This window comes from Ictidomys tridecemlineatus, chromosome 2, assembly GCF_052094955.1.
Source record: "Ictidomys tridecemlineatus isolate mIctTri1 chromosome 2, mIctTri1.hap1, whole genome shotgun sequence".
NCBI classification, from domain to species: Eukaryota; Metazoa; Chordata; class Mammalia; order Rodentia; family Sciuridae; genus Ictidomys; species Ictidomys tridecemlineatus.
The window spans coordinates 7,514,560-7,531,659 of record NC_135478.1 but is presented as its reverse complement, the minus strand read 5'-3'; the positions used below and the strand labels follow the sequence as shown (position 1 = coordinate 7,531,659).

The following is a 17,100-nucleotide window of genomic DNA, read 5'->3' as shown; positions in this document are numbered from 1 at the left end:
TTGATAAGTCTATCAGAAAGAATTTGATCAACCAGAAAGTATATGTGGGTAGAAAGGGAAAGAGATCTGCTGACTGAGTCCTGACATAGACTCGGGGAGAACACAGAATCTTCTGAGCCTCCCCTGAATTGATTCTCAGGTCCCCAGTGCTGTCAGACTCACGCATCATCTCGCACACAGTGGAGGAATTGTACCTTTCTGAACAGAATTTGTGACATCTTTTAGGACTCGGTGACCTTTGAGGATGTGGCTGTGGACTTTACCCAGCAGGAGTGGGCTTTGCTGGATCTTGCTCAGAGGAGCCTCTACAGAGATGTGATGCTGGAAACCTTCCAGAACCTGGTCTCACTAGGTAAGATTGGCAGTGTTGTTCATGTAGTTGTTTAGAAAACAGTTTTATCTACTAGTCGACCTTGTTCCAGGATCTGTGCTGAGGAGTGGGAGTGCTTGGTAAATAAGACAAACGTGGTCACTAACCACCGGGTGCTTACTATCTAGAGGCTTCTTCATGAAAATGAGCATGGGCATATTAAACTTGCTTTTTCTTTTTCTTTTTGTAGTTGAAAGCCTTGAGGCTTATTAAGTGTTGAATGTGTGGGCATTGAGGGGCTTCTCTGGGGCACAGGGAGAGTTTGTGATTTGAGACCTTTGAAGAGTCTACTGCTGTGAATGTCATTTACCCAGAGACCACCAGGAGCACACCTGTAAGTTAAACAAACAGGGATTATTTTGCAGTCATGGGAGAACATACCCATGGGGAGTCAAGAGGCATCTTAGTAAGAGGACATTAGAAAGTACCTATTAGAGAATTTGCGCTGCTTTTTGAATGATTTAGAGATGAGTCTATGGGGGTAGATAATGTTAGTTTCTTAAGCCCTCTGTTAACAAGTACCACAAACTGGTGGGTAAAAAGTATAGATATTTATTCTTTCATATTTCTGGCATCTGGGAGTGTGAAACAAGGTATCAGTGGAGCTATATTTTTTCTAAAGGCTCTAAGGAAAAAGTCTTTCCCTGTCACTTTCTAGCTTCAGGGGGTTGCTGGCAGACCTTTTTTTTTTTTTTTTTTTTTTTTTTAATAGGTGTATCACTCTAGTCTCTGCCTCCACCTTTACCTTCCCTGTGTACCTGTTTCTAATCTCTGTCCATATAGGGACATCAGTCATTTGATTTAGGGTCCATCTTAATCCAGAATAACCTCATCTTAACTTTACTATATTGACAAAGAACTTGTTTTCATATAAGGCAATATTCTAAGGTTCTGGGTATATTTTTTTTTGAGCAGATAGTCAAACTACTTTTAGATGAAGTTTCAGTTAATAGCAAAATTGAGTGGAAGGTAGAGAGATTTTTCTACTCCCAAACATGGATAGCCTCACCAGAATGGTAATTTTTAAAATAATTAATGGACCTATGTTGATATATTATCATCACTTAGAATTCATTCTTTGTATTTAGATTTTTTTCTTGATACCAGGAATTGAACCCATGGGTACTTACCACTGAGCCAAATCCCAGTCCTTTTTGTTTTTATTTTGAGACAGAGTCTTGCTAAGTTGCTTAGGGCCTCATTATGTTGAGGCTGGCTTTGAATTTGGTGATCCTCCTGTCTTAGTCTCCCAAATGGCTGGGATTTCAGGTGTGTGCCATCATATCTGGTCATTTCTTTTTAGTGGGTACTTTTTCTTAAAAAAGTTATACTTTATTTCTAAAAGTATAACTACACCATTTCCCTTAATTACTTTTTTACTCTTTTGTCAAGGTATACATACACTAATATACATCAATCTATGTACAGCTTGATGAAATTTCATGTGGATGTATACATCCTGGTGGACACATTTCCAGGATTCCAGGAAGTTCATTTATCCCTTTGTCAATAATTGCACCACAGAGGAAACCCAATTTTAACTCTTATTATACTTGATTTGGTTTCATTGTTCTAGCTTTTAGATAAATGTTAAACTATAATATGTACAGTTATTTGTTTGACTTCTTCAACTCAGCTTAATGCCTGGTTTGTCCTTTAGATGGTCTTTTGGTAGTCTAACACACTTCTGTTGGTATATGCTGTATGTGGGGTAATGCAATGACAGAATGAAAGGGAAGACTTTATGTATACTTTTGGTAGATTCTTTCGTTTTTAAAAAAATGTTAGTTTCAGCAGAAATCCCCCAACAGCATTTAAGTTTTAGCAGTTCCACACACCTGGCTCACGCTTTGAAACTTTAGCCATTCAATAGGGTGTGTAGTGATATTATGCATTTTTCTGATATGCAATGGTTTAGAGTACTTTTTTGTGTGTGCTTATTGGTTATTTGGTCATCTTTATGAAGGCACTTTTTGAAGCAATTCACCCATTTGTTGTCCTCTTTCTTTTTTAAAAAATTTGAATGCTTTCCTTCTGGTTACTTGTCTAATTGTATGTATATGTAACTTTGTATCTTGATACATACACATTGACCTATCTATCTATCTATATTCACACACACATACACACACATATATACATATAGTGTATATGGTCATAAAAATGCATATATATTATATCAGATAACCTTTTCCAGTCTTTGGCTAGTTTCTTCACTCATTTTTTTCTAAACAGTGTATATATTTATTTGACTTCAGTGATGTACACCACAGTCTTTCCCATGTTCAATCCCTTCATATACAGCCTGAGGAACAGGGACATCAAGAGGACCATGAGGAGGTTCCTCAAAAGTACAGTGTACATATTGGATAAGCCAGTGAAACCAAACTTATGGATCCCCCAAACTTATGGGTCCCCCAACTCTGCCCATCTGGTTCTGTAGTTTTTGTAGCTCTCATGTCTTTCAGTTTTCTCAATATCTCCTAAATGAACATTGCTTCTTTGGGATTGATGTAATGGGATCAATGGAGTATTAAGGGATGCTGTCTGCATTAGAGTCACTGTATAACTGAATTCTACAACATCTATATAACCTTTATTTTTCATCTATGGCCCGAGCATCTTGGAGAAATGCACCAATGTTTTTGAAAAGTAATTTTAATCTTCATCCCTTTCAAGAATTCATGTCTCTTTTCTATACAACTTTCATGTCTTTTAGATATATTTAGGTATGTTATGTGTAAGGATGAATGTAACTGGTCCTCAGTCTGGGTGCTCTGGTTTGGTTACAGTGACTCAAAGCTCCATATGTTGGTATCTTGGTCCTCAGAATGGTGATATAGGAGGTGGTGGAACCTTTGAGTGGTGGGGTACCAGAAATTAAATATATTATTGGGGAATGTCCTTGAAAGTGATTAATGCTGGTCTCAAGGAATGAGTTAGTTCTCATGAGAGAGGTATGTTATAAAGGAGCAAGGCTGGCCCCTCCCTGATCTCTGGAGTCCTGCTTACCATGTGATCTTTCCCTTTCTGTGTGCTTTCCTCATGATGCCACCTGCTATGATGTGACATAGTCCAGGAAAACTCTCAATAGAGCTGATGTCATGCTATTTGTCTTTTTGCTATTAAGCTAAGTTGTCTATCAACTTCACTCCTCAGTACTGATATCCGAGAAGGGAATGCTATTTACAAAGGAAGTCATACCAGCCAGTGATAAGAGATACTCTCATAAAAATGGCTAAATTAGAGTTCTGATTTACTGGCACTAATAAACTGCAATAAGACACTTTGGTGTCTGATCTACTCTGAAACAAAAGTAAGTGATTGCCAAAAGTCTTGGAATTTGCAAAGGTAATGTTGCCTTATTATTTTATAATTATGGTCTACAACATAAGAAATAACTATTTTAGCCATTTAAGTACATAATTTAGTGGCATTAAATTCCTTCACAATGTTTTGCAGCCATCTCCACTATCTCCAGAACTTTTTTCATTTTCCCCGTGAAATTCTGTACATATTCAACAATAACTACCCATTTCCACTTACCACAGTCCCCTGACAATGACCACTCATTTCTTGTCTCTGTGAATTTGACTGCTCTAGGGATATCACATGAGTGGAGTCATACAGTATTTGTCCTTTTGTGACTGGATAATTTCACTCATCATAATGTCTTCAAGGTTCATCCATGCTGTAGTATGTGTCAGAATTTCCAAATTTCAAGGCTAAATAATATTCCCTTGTATGTATACATTATCTTTTGTTTATTGATTCATCTTTTGAAGAATACTTGGGTTGTTTCCACACCTTGGGTACTGTGTGTGTGTGTGTATCTCATTTTCTTTATCCATTCTGTGTCAGACACGTTGCTTTATATTTTGGCTATTGTGAATAATGCTGAAGTTAGTGTAAAAGTGCAAATATTTTATTCCTGGGATATACAATCAAAAGAAATTGCTGAATCACATGATTCTGTGTGTGTGTGTGTGTGTGTGTGTTTGTGTGTGTTTATTTTTAGGAACTTCCATATGGCATTCCATAATGGATATACTACAAACAAAGTACATAGGTTTCCTTTTTTCCATACCCATAACAGCACTTGTTATATTTTGACTTTTTGTTAATAACCATTATAAAACATGTGACTTACATGGTTTTGATTTGCATTCAGTTGACAATTAGAGATGTTGAATATTTTTCATATATCTGTTTGACATTTCATGTCTTCTTTGAAAAATGTCTTTTTAGGCCCTTTGTCTATTTTTAAATGAATTATTTATTTATTTTTGGTATTGAGTTGTTTGTGTTCCATATGTATTTTGTATGTTAACTTTTTGTCAGATAAATGGTTTGCAAACTATTTTCGTATTCTGTAGGTTATATCTTCACTGATTGTTTTGTTTGCTGTGCAAAATTTTTTTAGTTAGATGTAATCTCATTTGCTTGTATACCCTGAAAACATTTTTACAGGGCACAGTGCACTCAGCTGTAATCCCAGCAATTTGGGAGATAAAGGCAGGTGAATTGTGATTTCAAAGCCAGACTCAGCAAATTAGCAAGACCCTATCTTGAAATAAAAAACAAAAAGGGCTGAAATGTAGCTTAGGGGTTAAATGCCCCTGGTTCAATCCCTAATAAAAAATCAAGCAAAACCATTTTCCTAGACCAGTGTCAAGGGTTTTTTTTTTCTCTAGTAGCTTTACAGTTTCAGGTCTTAGTATTAAATATTTAATTCATTTTGAGGAGGTTTTTGTATATGGTGTGAGATAAGGGTCCAGTTTCATTTTTCTGCATGCAGTAAGAAGAATCTATCTAGTTTGTCTTCCACTACCTCTAGAGTCCCCCATCATTAAGTTTCAGTCATAGCTATTCTGTGTCTGAACTCAATAATTGTCCCAGTAAATTCTCACTTCTGCTTAGTTACAAAGACTCATGTAACTCTAGAATATACTTGCATTATATTTGTTCATGTTTGCAGTTCATAAAGTCTTCAATAAATGTGCTCTTCACCTCTGAGTATTTTATATAGTTGATCAAGTGGAATATATGAGAATTATGGTGTATTGCTTTTGATTTGCATTTCTCTGATAATTAGAGATGATATACAGCCCTCTTGACTGGAAGATTTCTGTACTGAGGACAGAGAGATTAGTTTGTCATTAACTGACATGAGGAAAACTCAAATCCATACCCAATCACAATGGATATACAAGAAAGGATAGTGTGTATATGTGTGGGTAAATGGCAGAGAATAATCTTCGGAGAACAAGTGACCAAGTGGCATGTATTTAGAGGTTGGCTGGAAAGGGAGAGATTGAATAATGAGAAAATTTAGAATGCTGGATCAGTAGCAAAAATTATAATATCAAATTGAAATAATTATGTGTAGATCCCTCGAAATGTAATATCAAATTGAAATCATAATAGGTAGATCCAAGAAGCCAAACTGATCAAGGAAGGAACATACCGTTGATTTAATATTGCTTCCAATACTGAGGTTAGATAATATTGTATATAAAAACTAAAATATTATGCTCTATGGTAAAATAAAAATTCAATTCTTCCTTTTAAAATTTGTTCTTTTCCTGATTATGTGCCAATGATGAACATCATTAGGCAATAAAAAGAATACCTCCATGTATTCACCTTTTAGATGGAGAAACCTAGAAGAGGGAATTCATAGGCATAAAAAGAGACATAGTGGTTTCCAAGGGCTAGAGGTGGAGGAGTATGGTGAGTTACTGTTTAATGGAAATAAAAGTTATGTTTGGGTTGATCAAAAGCCTGGGAAATGGACAGCGGTGCCGTCCCACAGCATTGTGAATACACATGGTGCCACTGAACCATGCACTGAAAAATCGTGACAAAGGCATGTTTTGCTATTTATATTTTACCACAATAAAAATTAATAAAAATTTTAAAAACCACTTGAAATATTTAAAAAGTAGATTCTGAGATCTTTCCCTGAAGATATTGACAGGGTAAGTCTTGGATAGAGTAGGAAGCTGTATATTAGCAAATCCCAAGGTGATGATTTTGAGAAACCTAAATCCTAGGACAGTGTTTCTCAAAAGACTGTCCTGGGGACTGGGGATGTGGCTCAAGTGGTAGTGTGCTCACCTGGCATGTGCAGGGCACTGGGTTCCATCCTCAGCACCACATAAAAGTAAAATAAAGATGTTGTGTCCACTGAAAACTAAAAAATAAATATTAAAAAATTCTCTCTCTCTCTCTCTCTCTCTCTCTCTCTCTCAAAAAAAAAAAAAAAAGACTGTCTTGGGGATATAAAAATTGAAACTTGCCCAAATGCAAATTATCAGACTTAAAGTCAGACCTACTGAGACAGAAACTGGGGGTGAGTGGGTCTCAGTACTCTGAATTTAAACAAGTCCTCATGGTCATCCTGGTGTAGGCCAAATTTTGAGAATCCCTACCCTAGAGAATCCTGAGACCCTTTGCTACTCAGCCATCTGCCTGATTAGGAAACTGTAAGTGGAAAACGGTGACATTTGTCACCAAGAGGGAATCTAGCAAGACTAGTGACTCTTCCCAGAGGAGAAGAACACAGGAGAGAGGAATCCTGATGGAACTACAGTTAGTCTCCCTGGAATAAGGAATTGATTAGTTAGATACTTCTTCCTGTGTATTCCTGCCCTTACGGAGCCAAACTGATCAAGGAAGGAACATACCATTGATCAATTTGTTTAATAAACTTCAGTGGGGATACAGCCTCCGGGGTGGAACTTGAAACTCATCAGCTTATAGTCACCAAGGCCTTTAAGTGCCAGGCTAAGACACTCATGCCTTCTCCAGAAGAAGTCAACCAGACCCCATACCTTATGCCTGGCTCTGTCTTCCTGCTCTTTCAGTGGACAGATCTTCTGTCTTCATCAGAGAACACAATTTGAGGAAGTTGGCCCTGCAGTGGGTCCATGCTGCCAAGCCTACATAGCCCAGTAAGTGATGAGGGAAAAGAAATGATATTCATGGAGAGGGAGCTCTCAAGAATATTTACTTGGAAAGTAGAATGCTTAGATTAGTTGCTTAAACTTGCCTTTTTATAGTGAAGTTTTACTTTGATTGTATAGTATTTGGGTGGGTAGCTGAGGAGGTTATGGGGATGGTTACTCTGTGTTGGTTGTTAGGGCACCCTGACAGCACAGAATTGCTGTGGATAACACAGTCCAGTGTTAGAGTTACCAGTCTGGGTTTTACAAATGGATGCTTTGTGGTAAAGTCTTGGTCTTTTCTAGTCATTTTTTTGTTGTCTGACTCAAGAACTCCAAAGTCTTCATTATTCCATATCCGAGAACAAGCCTTTCTGAATTCTGCTGTCACTGTCACGTGCTTATAACAACCCTGTTTCTCCTGACAGACCTGGCCTTCTTCCCCACTTCTCTATCCATGGTTCTCAGCAGAAACATTTAAGGGAGAAGTGCTTTCGTAAAAGAACTTCCCTTCTAAAACCTGAATGTTTGTGTAGACTATATATCTTTTTCTCAGAGGACCTAATATAGAGCTGAGAAGAGATTCCAGCTTCAGAGGCCAATCCTTTCATTAACCATTCCACAAATCAGCAGAGATCATAAGAATACTTTGGAGTACTCTCCTCTCTGGTGCTCATTAATTACTTGTGGAAGACTGATATCCCACTGTTCTCATAGGCACCTGAATGGATGGGGGGATGCTTGGCATAGCACTGGGAAGGAGAGCAGTGCATTTTCCTGGCATGGCTCTTTTCTTTTTTATGTTCTGAGGCTCCTGCAGCCAGACACAGTGGAGGGAATGTTCTCATCCATTTGCCTTCTATTGTTCTCTTTGGGAAAGTGGTGTTTGAGGAGAGAACACAGAGAGAGAACTTCCTCACTCAGAGATGGAAAGTATTCAGCTGTTCTACATGCAAGTGAAAGGACATATTTAAACACTGAGGAACTTCCAAGACAGGAATGGAAATGATGACTCCCCTTATTTATAATTCCACCAGAACTACTGTTATGACAGTTCTCTGTGAATTTCATGTAAATGTGTGATTCCTCTGTTTATTCTTCCTTTTGTTTTCATTGTAAAAGAGAACAGAAACCCAGGGACATGTATGTAAGTGACTCAGACAAAGCTTGTGGAGAGGAAGTTGGTGATGTTTCCGTGGGAAAGGATTCCTGGTGAGAGGTAAGTAGAAGGGCAAGAGAAGATGGGCTGGCTACACTGTTGCGTCCTGGGATGTGGTAACTTGGGGATATATCCTGCCTAGGCTTGAGAGGAGGGCCTGGTTATTTAATGAGTAAAAGCATATTCCCTCTTCTCTCTTCCTTTCTTCTTTCAAAAACAATACAACTTATCCTCTATGCCAAGAAATCAGTTGGAATTGAGAATGGATGAGGTTGGAAAGAGCCTAAACAGGGGAGAGCTGTGTCAAATATAGAAATACAGGAAGAAATTAGAGGGAAGAGTGCTTGAAATTCATGGTTATATAAGAGGCTCTGTCCCATTTTGATACAAGGAAGGTTTTCAGTATGTTCAGAATTTAGAGTAACAGTTGAGAAGTGCTGAGAAATGAGGTTGTAGGATCAGAGTGGACCCATGATAGATCAAGAATTCCAGATATTTTCAGAATGACTGACCTGAAAAAAATTCACATGTTGAAATCCTCACCCTCAAGGCCATGGTATTAAGAGACGGGACTTCTTGGCAGACAATTACATCTTGATTGTGAAGCTTCATGAATGGGATCAGTGTCCTTATAGAATAGGCTCAAAGGAGCTTTTTCACCCTCTCCCACCTTGTGAGGACATATCAAGATAGTGCCATGTATGAACAAAGAAAATCGACTCCCATAAGACAGTGGGTCCCTCACTGCTTTGATGGTGGACTTTCCAGTCATCAGAACAGAGAGAAATAAATTTCTGTTGTTTGTTAACTATGGAGTTGTGATATTTTGTTGTATCATCCTGAACAGCATCAGAAAGACATCTAAAAATTTCAGGCAGGGAAATAAAATAACCAGGTTTTCATTTTAGAAATATTGGCAGCCTGGGCAACTTATTGAGAACTTGTATCAAAATAAAAAATAAAGAGGGCTGGGGTTGTAGCTGAATGTTAGCATGTGTGAGTCCCTGTGTTTGATCCTTAATACAAGCACGCAAAACAAAACAAGAACAGTAAAAAACCCCAAACAATAACAACAACTACTCACCCCCAAACTCCCAAAACCAAAATGAAAACCAAACCAAAAAAAAAAAAAAATCAAAAACAGGGCCAAACCGAAATCCCCACATCTCTTTGTGAACTTTCCTGTGTCTTATGGCATTGCAATGGTTTAAACCTTGATAATTATGTTTTCCTTGACTGTTTGACCAATTAGTTGATTTATTATAGGTGAAGAGCACCTGTATAATAGCATGTAGCAAATGTGCAGAAAGCACTTGTTTCTGTAGAATGTTGAGGGTCACAGGTACACCACCTACTAGTCATTTGTTAATATGGTTTATCATTTGTTGAAAATATTTTCTTTTCCTCCCTCCTTCCCTTCCTCTCTCCATCTCTCCCTTCCTTCCTTCTGACCTCCTCTTCTTTTATTTCTTCCTTTCCTTTGGAAACTGAAATCCTACTCATCCTGCTCATCCTGAAATATTTTTTCAGATATTTCCCCTCCTCTCAAATTTTCTTATTGCTCAGAGTCATCTGAATTCCTCTGAGTCCCAGTCCTGCCACACACAAGGAAGATAACTCAGACCTTTCTTTAGGTCTCTGGGCCCCGTGTGTATTGGAGCAGATGTGGATTGTTTTATCCCTTAGATCTAAAATTCCTTCTAACTTTTTGTAGTTAATTCTAAGGCAGAGACAAAGGGAATGGGTGAGTCTCCCATAGGCCAATAGACATGGATTTGTCAATATCATGAAATGTTGCCTATAATGAATGACAGAATGTAGGTTTTCTAGATTATATAATATTAAAGATTTCATGCTCAATTTTTTACCTGAAGAAATAAAGAAGCCGAGATAGTCTGTCTGGTGTCTATTTCATGTTCTTTCTCTTTAATTGTCTAGCTGATGTGTCAACAACATGGGACTAGGAAATCAAACAAATGCTTTAGAATTTATACTCCTGGGATTTTTCCAAGACTCAGAGCATCAACTGATGTTATTTGGATTGTTCCTATCCATGTTTATAGTCACCTTCCTTGGGAATTTGTTCATCATCATAGCCATTGTCTCGGATTCCTATCTTCATACGCCCATGTACTTCTTTCTCTTAAATCTGTCTTTTGCTGACATTGGTTTCATCTCTACAACCGTCCCAAAGATGCTGGTGAACATTCAGAAACAGAGAAGATCCATTACCTATGCAGGCTGCATCACCCAGATGTATTTTTTTATGGTTTTTGGAGGCATGGATACCTTACTTCTCACTGTGATGGCTTATGACCGGTTTGTAGCCATCTGTCATCCCCTACACTATCCAGTCATCATGAACTCCCATCTGTGTGGCCTCCTGGTTGTTACATCCTGGTTAATCAGCTTGTCATATTCTCTGATCCAGAGTCTGTTGATGCTGCGTCTATCCTTCTGTACCAATTGGGAAATTCGACACTTTTACTGTGAACTTGCTCAGGCTCTCATGCTAGCTTGTTCAGACACACTGATCAATCACATAATACTCTACATGGTGACTGGCCTTCTTGGATTTGTTCCCTTTTCAGGGATCCTTTTCTCTTATACCCGGATTGTCTCTTCCATCCTGAGAATTCCATCAACATATGGAAAATATAAAGCTTTTTCTACCTGTGGGTCTCATCTATCTGTGGTTTCTTTATTCTATGTGACAGGTCTTGGTGTATACCTCAGTTCTGAAGCATCATCATCTTCCTGGAAGGGCATGATGGCCTCCGTGATGTATACTGTGGTGACCCCCATGCTGAACCCCTTCATCTATAGCTTGAGAAACACAGATATTAAGAGGGCCCTGAAAAAACTTCTTGGCAGAACATTTTATGTTCAGTGACAAGAATACTGGTCCTGGGCTCTTGAGCTGGCAAAAGTACCAGCAAAAGAAATTCTGCGTCAAGAAATTCTGAATCTAAATTATATAGGCTTTCACCCCTCACAACTCTGTTTCTCTGTCTTTAATCAAAATATCCCTGTGAGTACTTTGTCTGAAACTTTTATGGTGATCACTCTGTTACCCTCAGTTGTATTCCCTACCTCTCCTCCTTTTACATTTTACATCACTACATCTCAACTTGATGTTTGCATTCCTATAGGTCTATATAACCATTCAAATATCAACTCAGAGACTCTTGGATAAAACATTAAATAGTTCATTTTTTACCAACAATCATTGTTAGTTCTTGTTAAATTAATTCATTTGGCAATATTTATTGGATATCTATAGTGTACCAGGTTGTTCTAGGTGCTAAGAATATAGCAGTGAAAAAAATCCTTGCCCTCATAAAGCTAAAATCCATGTTCAGGCATATAATATCTGGGTAGACAAAAAGAGATTACTACTTTGGGCATGATAATGCATATCTCTAATCCCAGCTACCCAGGAGACAGGAGGGTTACAAACTTGAGGTCTGCCTAGAAAAATTAGTGAGACTCTGTCTCAATCAAAAATGAAAAAGGGATGAGGATGTAGCTTAGTGGTATAACATGCCCAGATTCAATACCCAGTACTGCAAAAGAAAAAAAAAGTGTCATGTAAGAAATCGGGACACTGGTATGCACAAATCTGTATGAAAGTGCTGTGTGGAGCACAGACTGCAAATTAAATAAAAAACTTGTGATCACCAACCTGTAGTGACCACCGGAATTTTAGTCCTGAAAACTTCCATTTGAGAGATAATTACTCTCTTGATTGTAGTTATTAATTGAAATAGTCTGGTATGATCTGAAGGTTTATCCTCCTACAAATTAATATGATGAAACCTTATCACCAACGTGATGGGATTAGAAAGGGTACCATTGGGAAGTGATTAGAGTATGAAGGTGTTGCCCTCATGATGCTCTTATAAAAGAGGCTCCAAGGGAGTTGCTTTGCCTTTTATCCCATGTAAGGGCACAGTAAGAAGGCACTATGTGTGAAAGCGACCTTCATCAGATTCTTTGATATTAGGCCTCCTGGTCTTCAGAGCTGTGAAAAATAAGTTTCTGTTGGTTATAATCTACCTGGTTTATGGTATTCTTTATAACACCCTGAAAAGATTAACACACTACCCCTAAGGCTAAAGTGCTTACAATAATATTGAAACCTGAAATATCTATAATGTCTTAGGTAATGTCAGAGAAATTAAAAAATGAGGAGGTGGGTACCTAGATAGGTTCCATAATGAAATGGAAATGATTTATACAGGAATGTATTACTGGATAAATGCAAGCAATTACTTACAAGCAGGTAGCCTTTGCAACTGTCCAAGGAAATGTCCACTTCCATTGTCATTTGGGCAGTGCTCTATGTATAGCTCTAAACTGATTAACTACTTGGTTTATGGATGGCAGTTACAAGCTGAACAGATGGTAGGCTGCCACTCTGAGAGGAAGATAAAGACAAATCATCTCAGTGAGCTGAATTGCATGGTGTTTGCCTATCTACTTGTATTTTTACTACCTCATGGGTTTTGGCCAATGGCCTAGCTATGTTGGGCAAACTGACCAATTACAGGTATGTTTATGTTGGGCATGACCCTGGGAAATAAATCACTATGGAGATTTAAGGGAGGTAGTAATAGAGGACATGTTGGTGCTGACCAGATGTCCTTTTCTAGGAATGTAAGATGATTGGAACCAGTGAGTTGATATTCTGGTGTGCTCCCTTGAGGTGTCCATCTGTGTCATGAGATGAGTGGCACTGGCTCATGTGATAAAATGCAAAGTTTAGAGTAGAAATGATTGAGTCAAAGACTTAACTTTATCAATGAATCCATATTGATGGGATTAAATGAGTGGTAACTGGAGGCAGGTGGGGTGTGGCTGGAGGAAGTGGTTCACTAGGGATGTGGCTATGGGGTATATATTTTGCATCTGGAGAGTGAGTTCTTTTTCTGTTTTCTGATCATCATGTGAGCTACTTCCCTCTGCCACACTCTTCCTCTATGATGTCCTGCCTCACCTTGAGCCCTGAGAAATGGTGTCTACTGTCTTTGAATTGAGACCTCTGAAACTGTGGGCCATCAAATAAACTTTTCTTACTTTACAATTTTTCTGGTGGGGTCTTTTAGTCACAGCAGTAAAACAGCTGACTAAAACAGAAATTGGCACCTAGAAGTGGGGTCTTTGCTGTGACTAGTCTGACCGTGTGGTTGATAAGTTTTTGGAACATTTTGAATAGGTGGGTGGAATTTTTAAATGTTTAGTAGAGTAAGCTGGAAGTGCTTTAGGTTGTTGTAAGCAAAGCTTAATGGCTGATTCTGGTGGGAGCTCAGAAGACCAGAATGCCAATAGGACAGTGAAGACAGGACTCAAGAGGGCTTAGAGGAAAAGGAGTATTCTATGATAGTTAGACTAGATGTCATTCTTGTTATGTTCTAGCTAAAAAGTTATCTGCATTTTGTTCTGTGTCCTGAGACTCTCTGTGATGCTGATTTTAAAAGGGATGGATTTATTAATCTGGCAGAAGAAATGTCTAGGCAACATAGCATATAGGAAGTGGCATGGGTATTGCTGGTGGCTTTTAGTCAAGTTTATTGTGATATTCAGGAGCATAAAGCAGAACAGAAATATTTAAAACACTTCTGACTTGAAAAGAGGAGTAAAACTGGGGCTAAGGAAGTTGTAGTTTTTAAAGACATCACTGACACTAAAGAAATGCTAAAGATTTTCCCAGAGACAATAAGAAAGATGGCTTGAGGGCATCTCAGGACCTGGCAAAACCACACCCATCTCAGGCTCAAAGGAGTAAAAGTGAAAATTCTCTTGAGAAGGGACCAGTGGGGAATCCTTGCATAAGAGGGCCTAGGAAGTTTTTTCAATGTGTTCAGACACCCAGACACTCAGAGGCTGCTGGAATAAAAAGCCAGGTCCCTAGAGGCTTGGCTACTGCTCAAGATGGTGGCAGACCTTGGTGTCAACCCCATGATGCTAGTTCCTCAGGAATGCAGGATGCTAGATTTAGGGGGTCATGGAGGCTTCTGCCAAGATTTCAGAGGAAGGCCTTGGAAGGCAGGCAAAGTGTAGCAGGGTCAGATTCCCTGAAAGTGTTCCCTGAGAAGGCAAGGTGTGGAGATTTGAGGAGGAAGCTGAAGCTGCAGTGGAGACCCCTGAGATTAAGAAATGTCAAAAATGTAGGAAAGCTGTAGGAATTGAACAGAGACAAGAAAACAGAAAGGCTACTTGTACTTCAGCCATCAAGGCCACAGAGGTGGAGCTAGACAAGCCCTTTGGAGAGGATATCATGACATGTACTCCAGAGGATGAACACAGAACCACAGGACTTGTTTGTCCAGCTGGATTTTTGTCTTGCTTTGGTCCGCTTCTTTCTTTCTATATCTCTATTTTTTATGTTTACTGTGTACATTGATATATTGGATACTTGTAAATTGCTTTTAATTTTACAGGAGCTTACAATGCAAGATTGCCTTGAGCTTCAGAATACTTTGGACTTGAACTTTGAGCAATCTTGGAACAGTTGAGACTATGGGGACTCTTGGGAAAGGACTAAATGTGTTTTGCATTGTCAGATGCGAGTGAGCTTTTGCGGACCAGGAGCAGAAAGTTATGATTTAGATGTGGCGTCCCCCAAAACTCATGTGTGGGACAATGCAAGAAGATTTGGAGGAGAAATGTTTAGGTCAAAGCTTTAACCTAATCAGTGAATTGATTCCTGATGGGTTAAAGTGAGTAATAACTAGAGGCAGGTGGGGTGTGACTGGAGGAAGTGGTTCCCTGGGGACATGGCTATGGCATATATATTTGGGATCTGAAGAGTGGACTGTCTCTCTTTCCTGATCAGCATGTGAGATTTTCCCCTCTGCCACACTCTTCCTCCATGATGTCCTGCCACACCTTGAGCCTTGTGAAAGTGATCCTTCTGTTTATGGAGTGAGACCTCTGAAACTGTGAGCCCTAAAACTTTTCCTCTTTTACAATTGTTCTGATTGGGTCTTTTAGTCACAGTAGTGAAAAAGCTGACCCAAACGGGGCAACAGCAGTGTATACATGACCTGAAGGTAGACATATTTTTCTTGCACCTCTGAGATACACAGTGCCCATATGAACATTCTGTGTGCCAACAAGAGAGAAAGAGGCTGCATATGGTGAGGGGACAGATTCCTTAGGAGGAAGGCCCTGCACATGGCTGGTGGGTTGGATTTATGTCCAACTGTAAAACATAAGTGATCCTGACAGGAATAGAAATTTATCTCTGGACTGGGCTTTTCTTACTAGATGGTAAAATTGAATGTTCAGAGTACCATAAAAGATCTAGAACAGAAGTCAAGGCACCAATTTGGACCCCTGTGTCTCATTCCTCATACCAAGAAACACTTTCATCCTCAGACTAATAGTTTTCTGTTAGGTTTCCATCACTATAACAAATGACAAGCTACTTATAAAGAGCAAAAGTTAGTTTTGGCTGACAGTGTTGGAGGTTTCAGTCTATTATCAGATGGTTCTGTTGCTTTTGGGACTGTAGGAAGTAGCATGTTATGGCAGGGGTATGTGGTCAAGGAAAGCCATTCACCTCATGATTAGGAAACAGAAGAAGAAGGGTCTGGGGTCAAACTATCCCCTGTGAGCATGTTCCCCATGTTCTGAAGACCTCTCATTAGACCCCACTGCTTAAAGATTCCACCGCCTCCCAATGGTGCTGCTCTGGGGACTAAGCCTTTATGGGCCTTTGGTGGACACTTACCTAAACTACCGAAGGTCTAATAGAAAAGTAGGATGGGCAATTGAAATAACTTGAGTTGTCTAAATTAGGCAGAGATAAAGGCATGAAGGGCCTTTGCAAGTGTGAGCTCACATTCAACACTGAGGTTTGTTCCCAACTAGATAGATTCACCTGCTTTTCTTGTGGATCTGGGGAAGAGGAGAAGGGAAGGAGAGAATGCTGGCACAAACCTATAATTCTTCTCCATATTATTTCAACTTTCTTTTTCTTACTCAATGCAGTAGCCCAGGCAGGACCAGAGCTGAAACCTTGGGCCCCAGAAGAAGTAGTGATTCCAAGGCAAAAACTTTTAGGCATAGCTTTAGGCCTCTGTGTCAGAATTCCTAGGGTTTGAGTAGGCGAACCCTGTGTTCACCCATCTGACAAAATTGGGGTTCTTGGTGATGGTTCCTTATTGCCTAGTAGTCATGATAGCTCTCAAAATTTGTACCTGTGTAACTTTCCCCCATATAAATGGGAGTGGACTTAAGAGTAGGAACTTGCTAGACTAGTATTATGCTGGCAATCTGGACCAGAATATTGACCAAAAGTAATGTCCCTTCCAAAGGTGAAAAAGTATGAACAAAAATAAAATAAAAGTGGGCCAGGGCAGGGAGTGAGGGGAGGGAGAAAGACAGAAAGAAAGAGATGAGGGAATATCAATGAATAAATGGATTATTTAATGAAGGAAATCCATTACTACCTTAGTCGCAGGATTTAGAATGCTTAGAACTGAATTTAGTTAACTTTCAGCTGTTAGTTTTGCACAAGTTTATTACAGGTACATATAGCATTAAATTAAGGGGGAGGGGTAAGTACATTAGCACAAATAAATGAAAATGTATATAAAGTATTTACTAGACAGATT

The 17,100-nt window shown here is 39.0% G+C and overlaps 1 protein-coding gene across 2 annotated transcripts; it reads left to right on the top strand.

Annotated features, from left to right (window-relative positions):
- The first annotated feature begins 225 nt into the window (after positions 1-225).
- Positions 226-11,370, top strand: LOC120891620 (olfactory receptor 7C1-like). 2 transcript variants are annotated; one of them, XM_078029028.1, is made up of 3 exons: positions 232-352; positions 7,240-7,326; positions 8,440-11,370. In XM_078029028.1, exon 3 carries the CDS (start codon positions 10,431-10,433, stop codon positions 11,367-11,369), a length of 939 nt encoding a protein of 312 aa, XP_077885154.1. In that variant the 5' UTR covers positions 232-352; positions 7,240-7,326; positions 8,440-10,430; the 3' UTR covers position 11,370. The 2 variants fall into 2 exon arrangements, with proteins under 2 accessions (XP_077885158.1, XP_077885154.1); XM_078029032.1 differs by lacking the exon at positions 7,240-7,326 and having other exon boundaries at positions 226-352.
- The last annotated feature ends 5,730 nt before the right edge of the window (positions 11,371-17,100 follow it).

Bases quoted from the DNA above. Each gene is read 5' to 3' on its own strand.
- LOC120891620 (XM_078029032.1), top strand. From the start codon at position 10,431: ATGGGACTAGGAAATCAAACAAATGCTTTAGAATTTATACTCCTGGGA.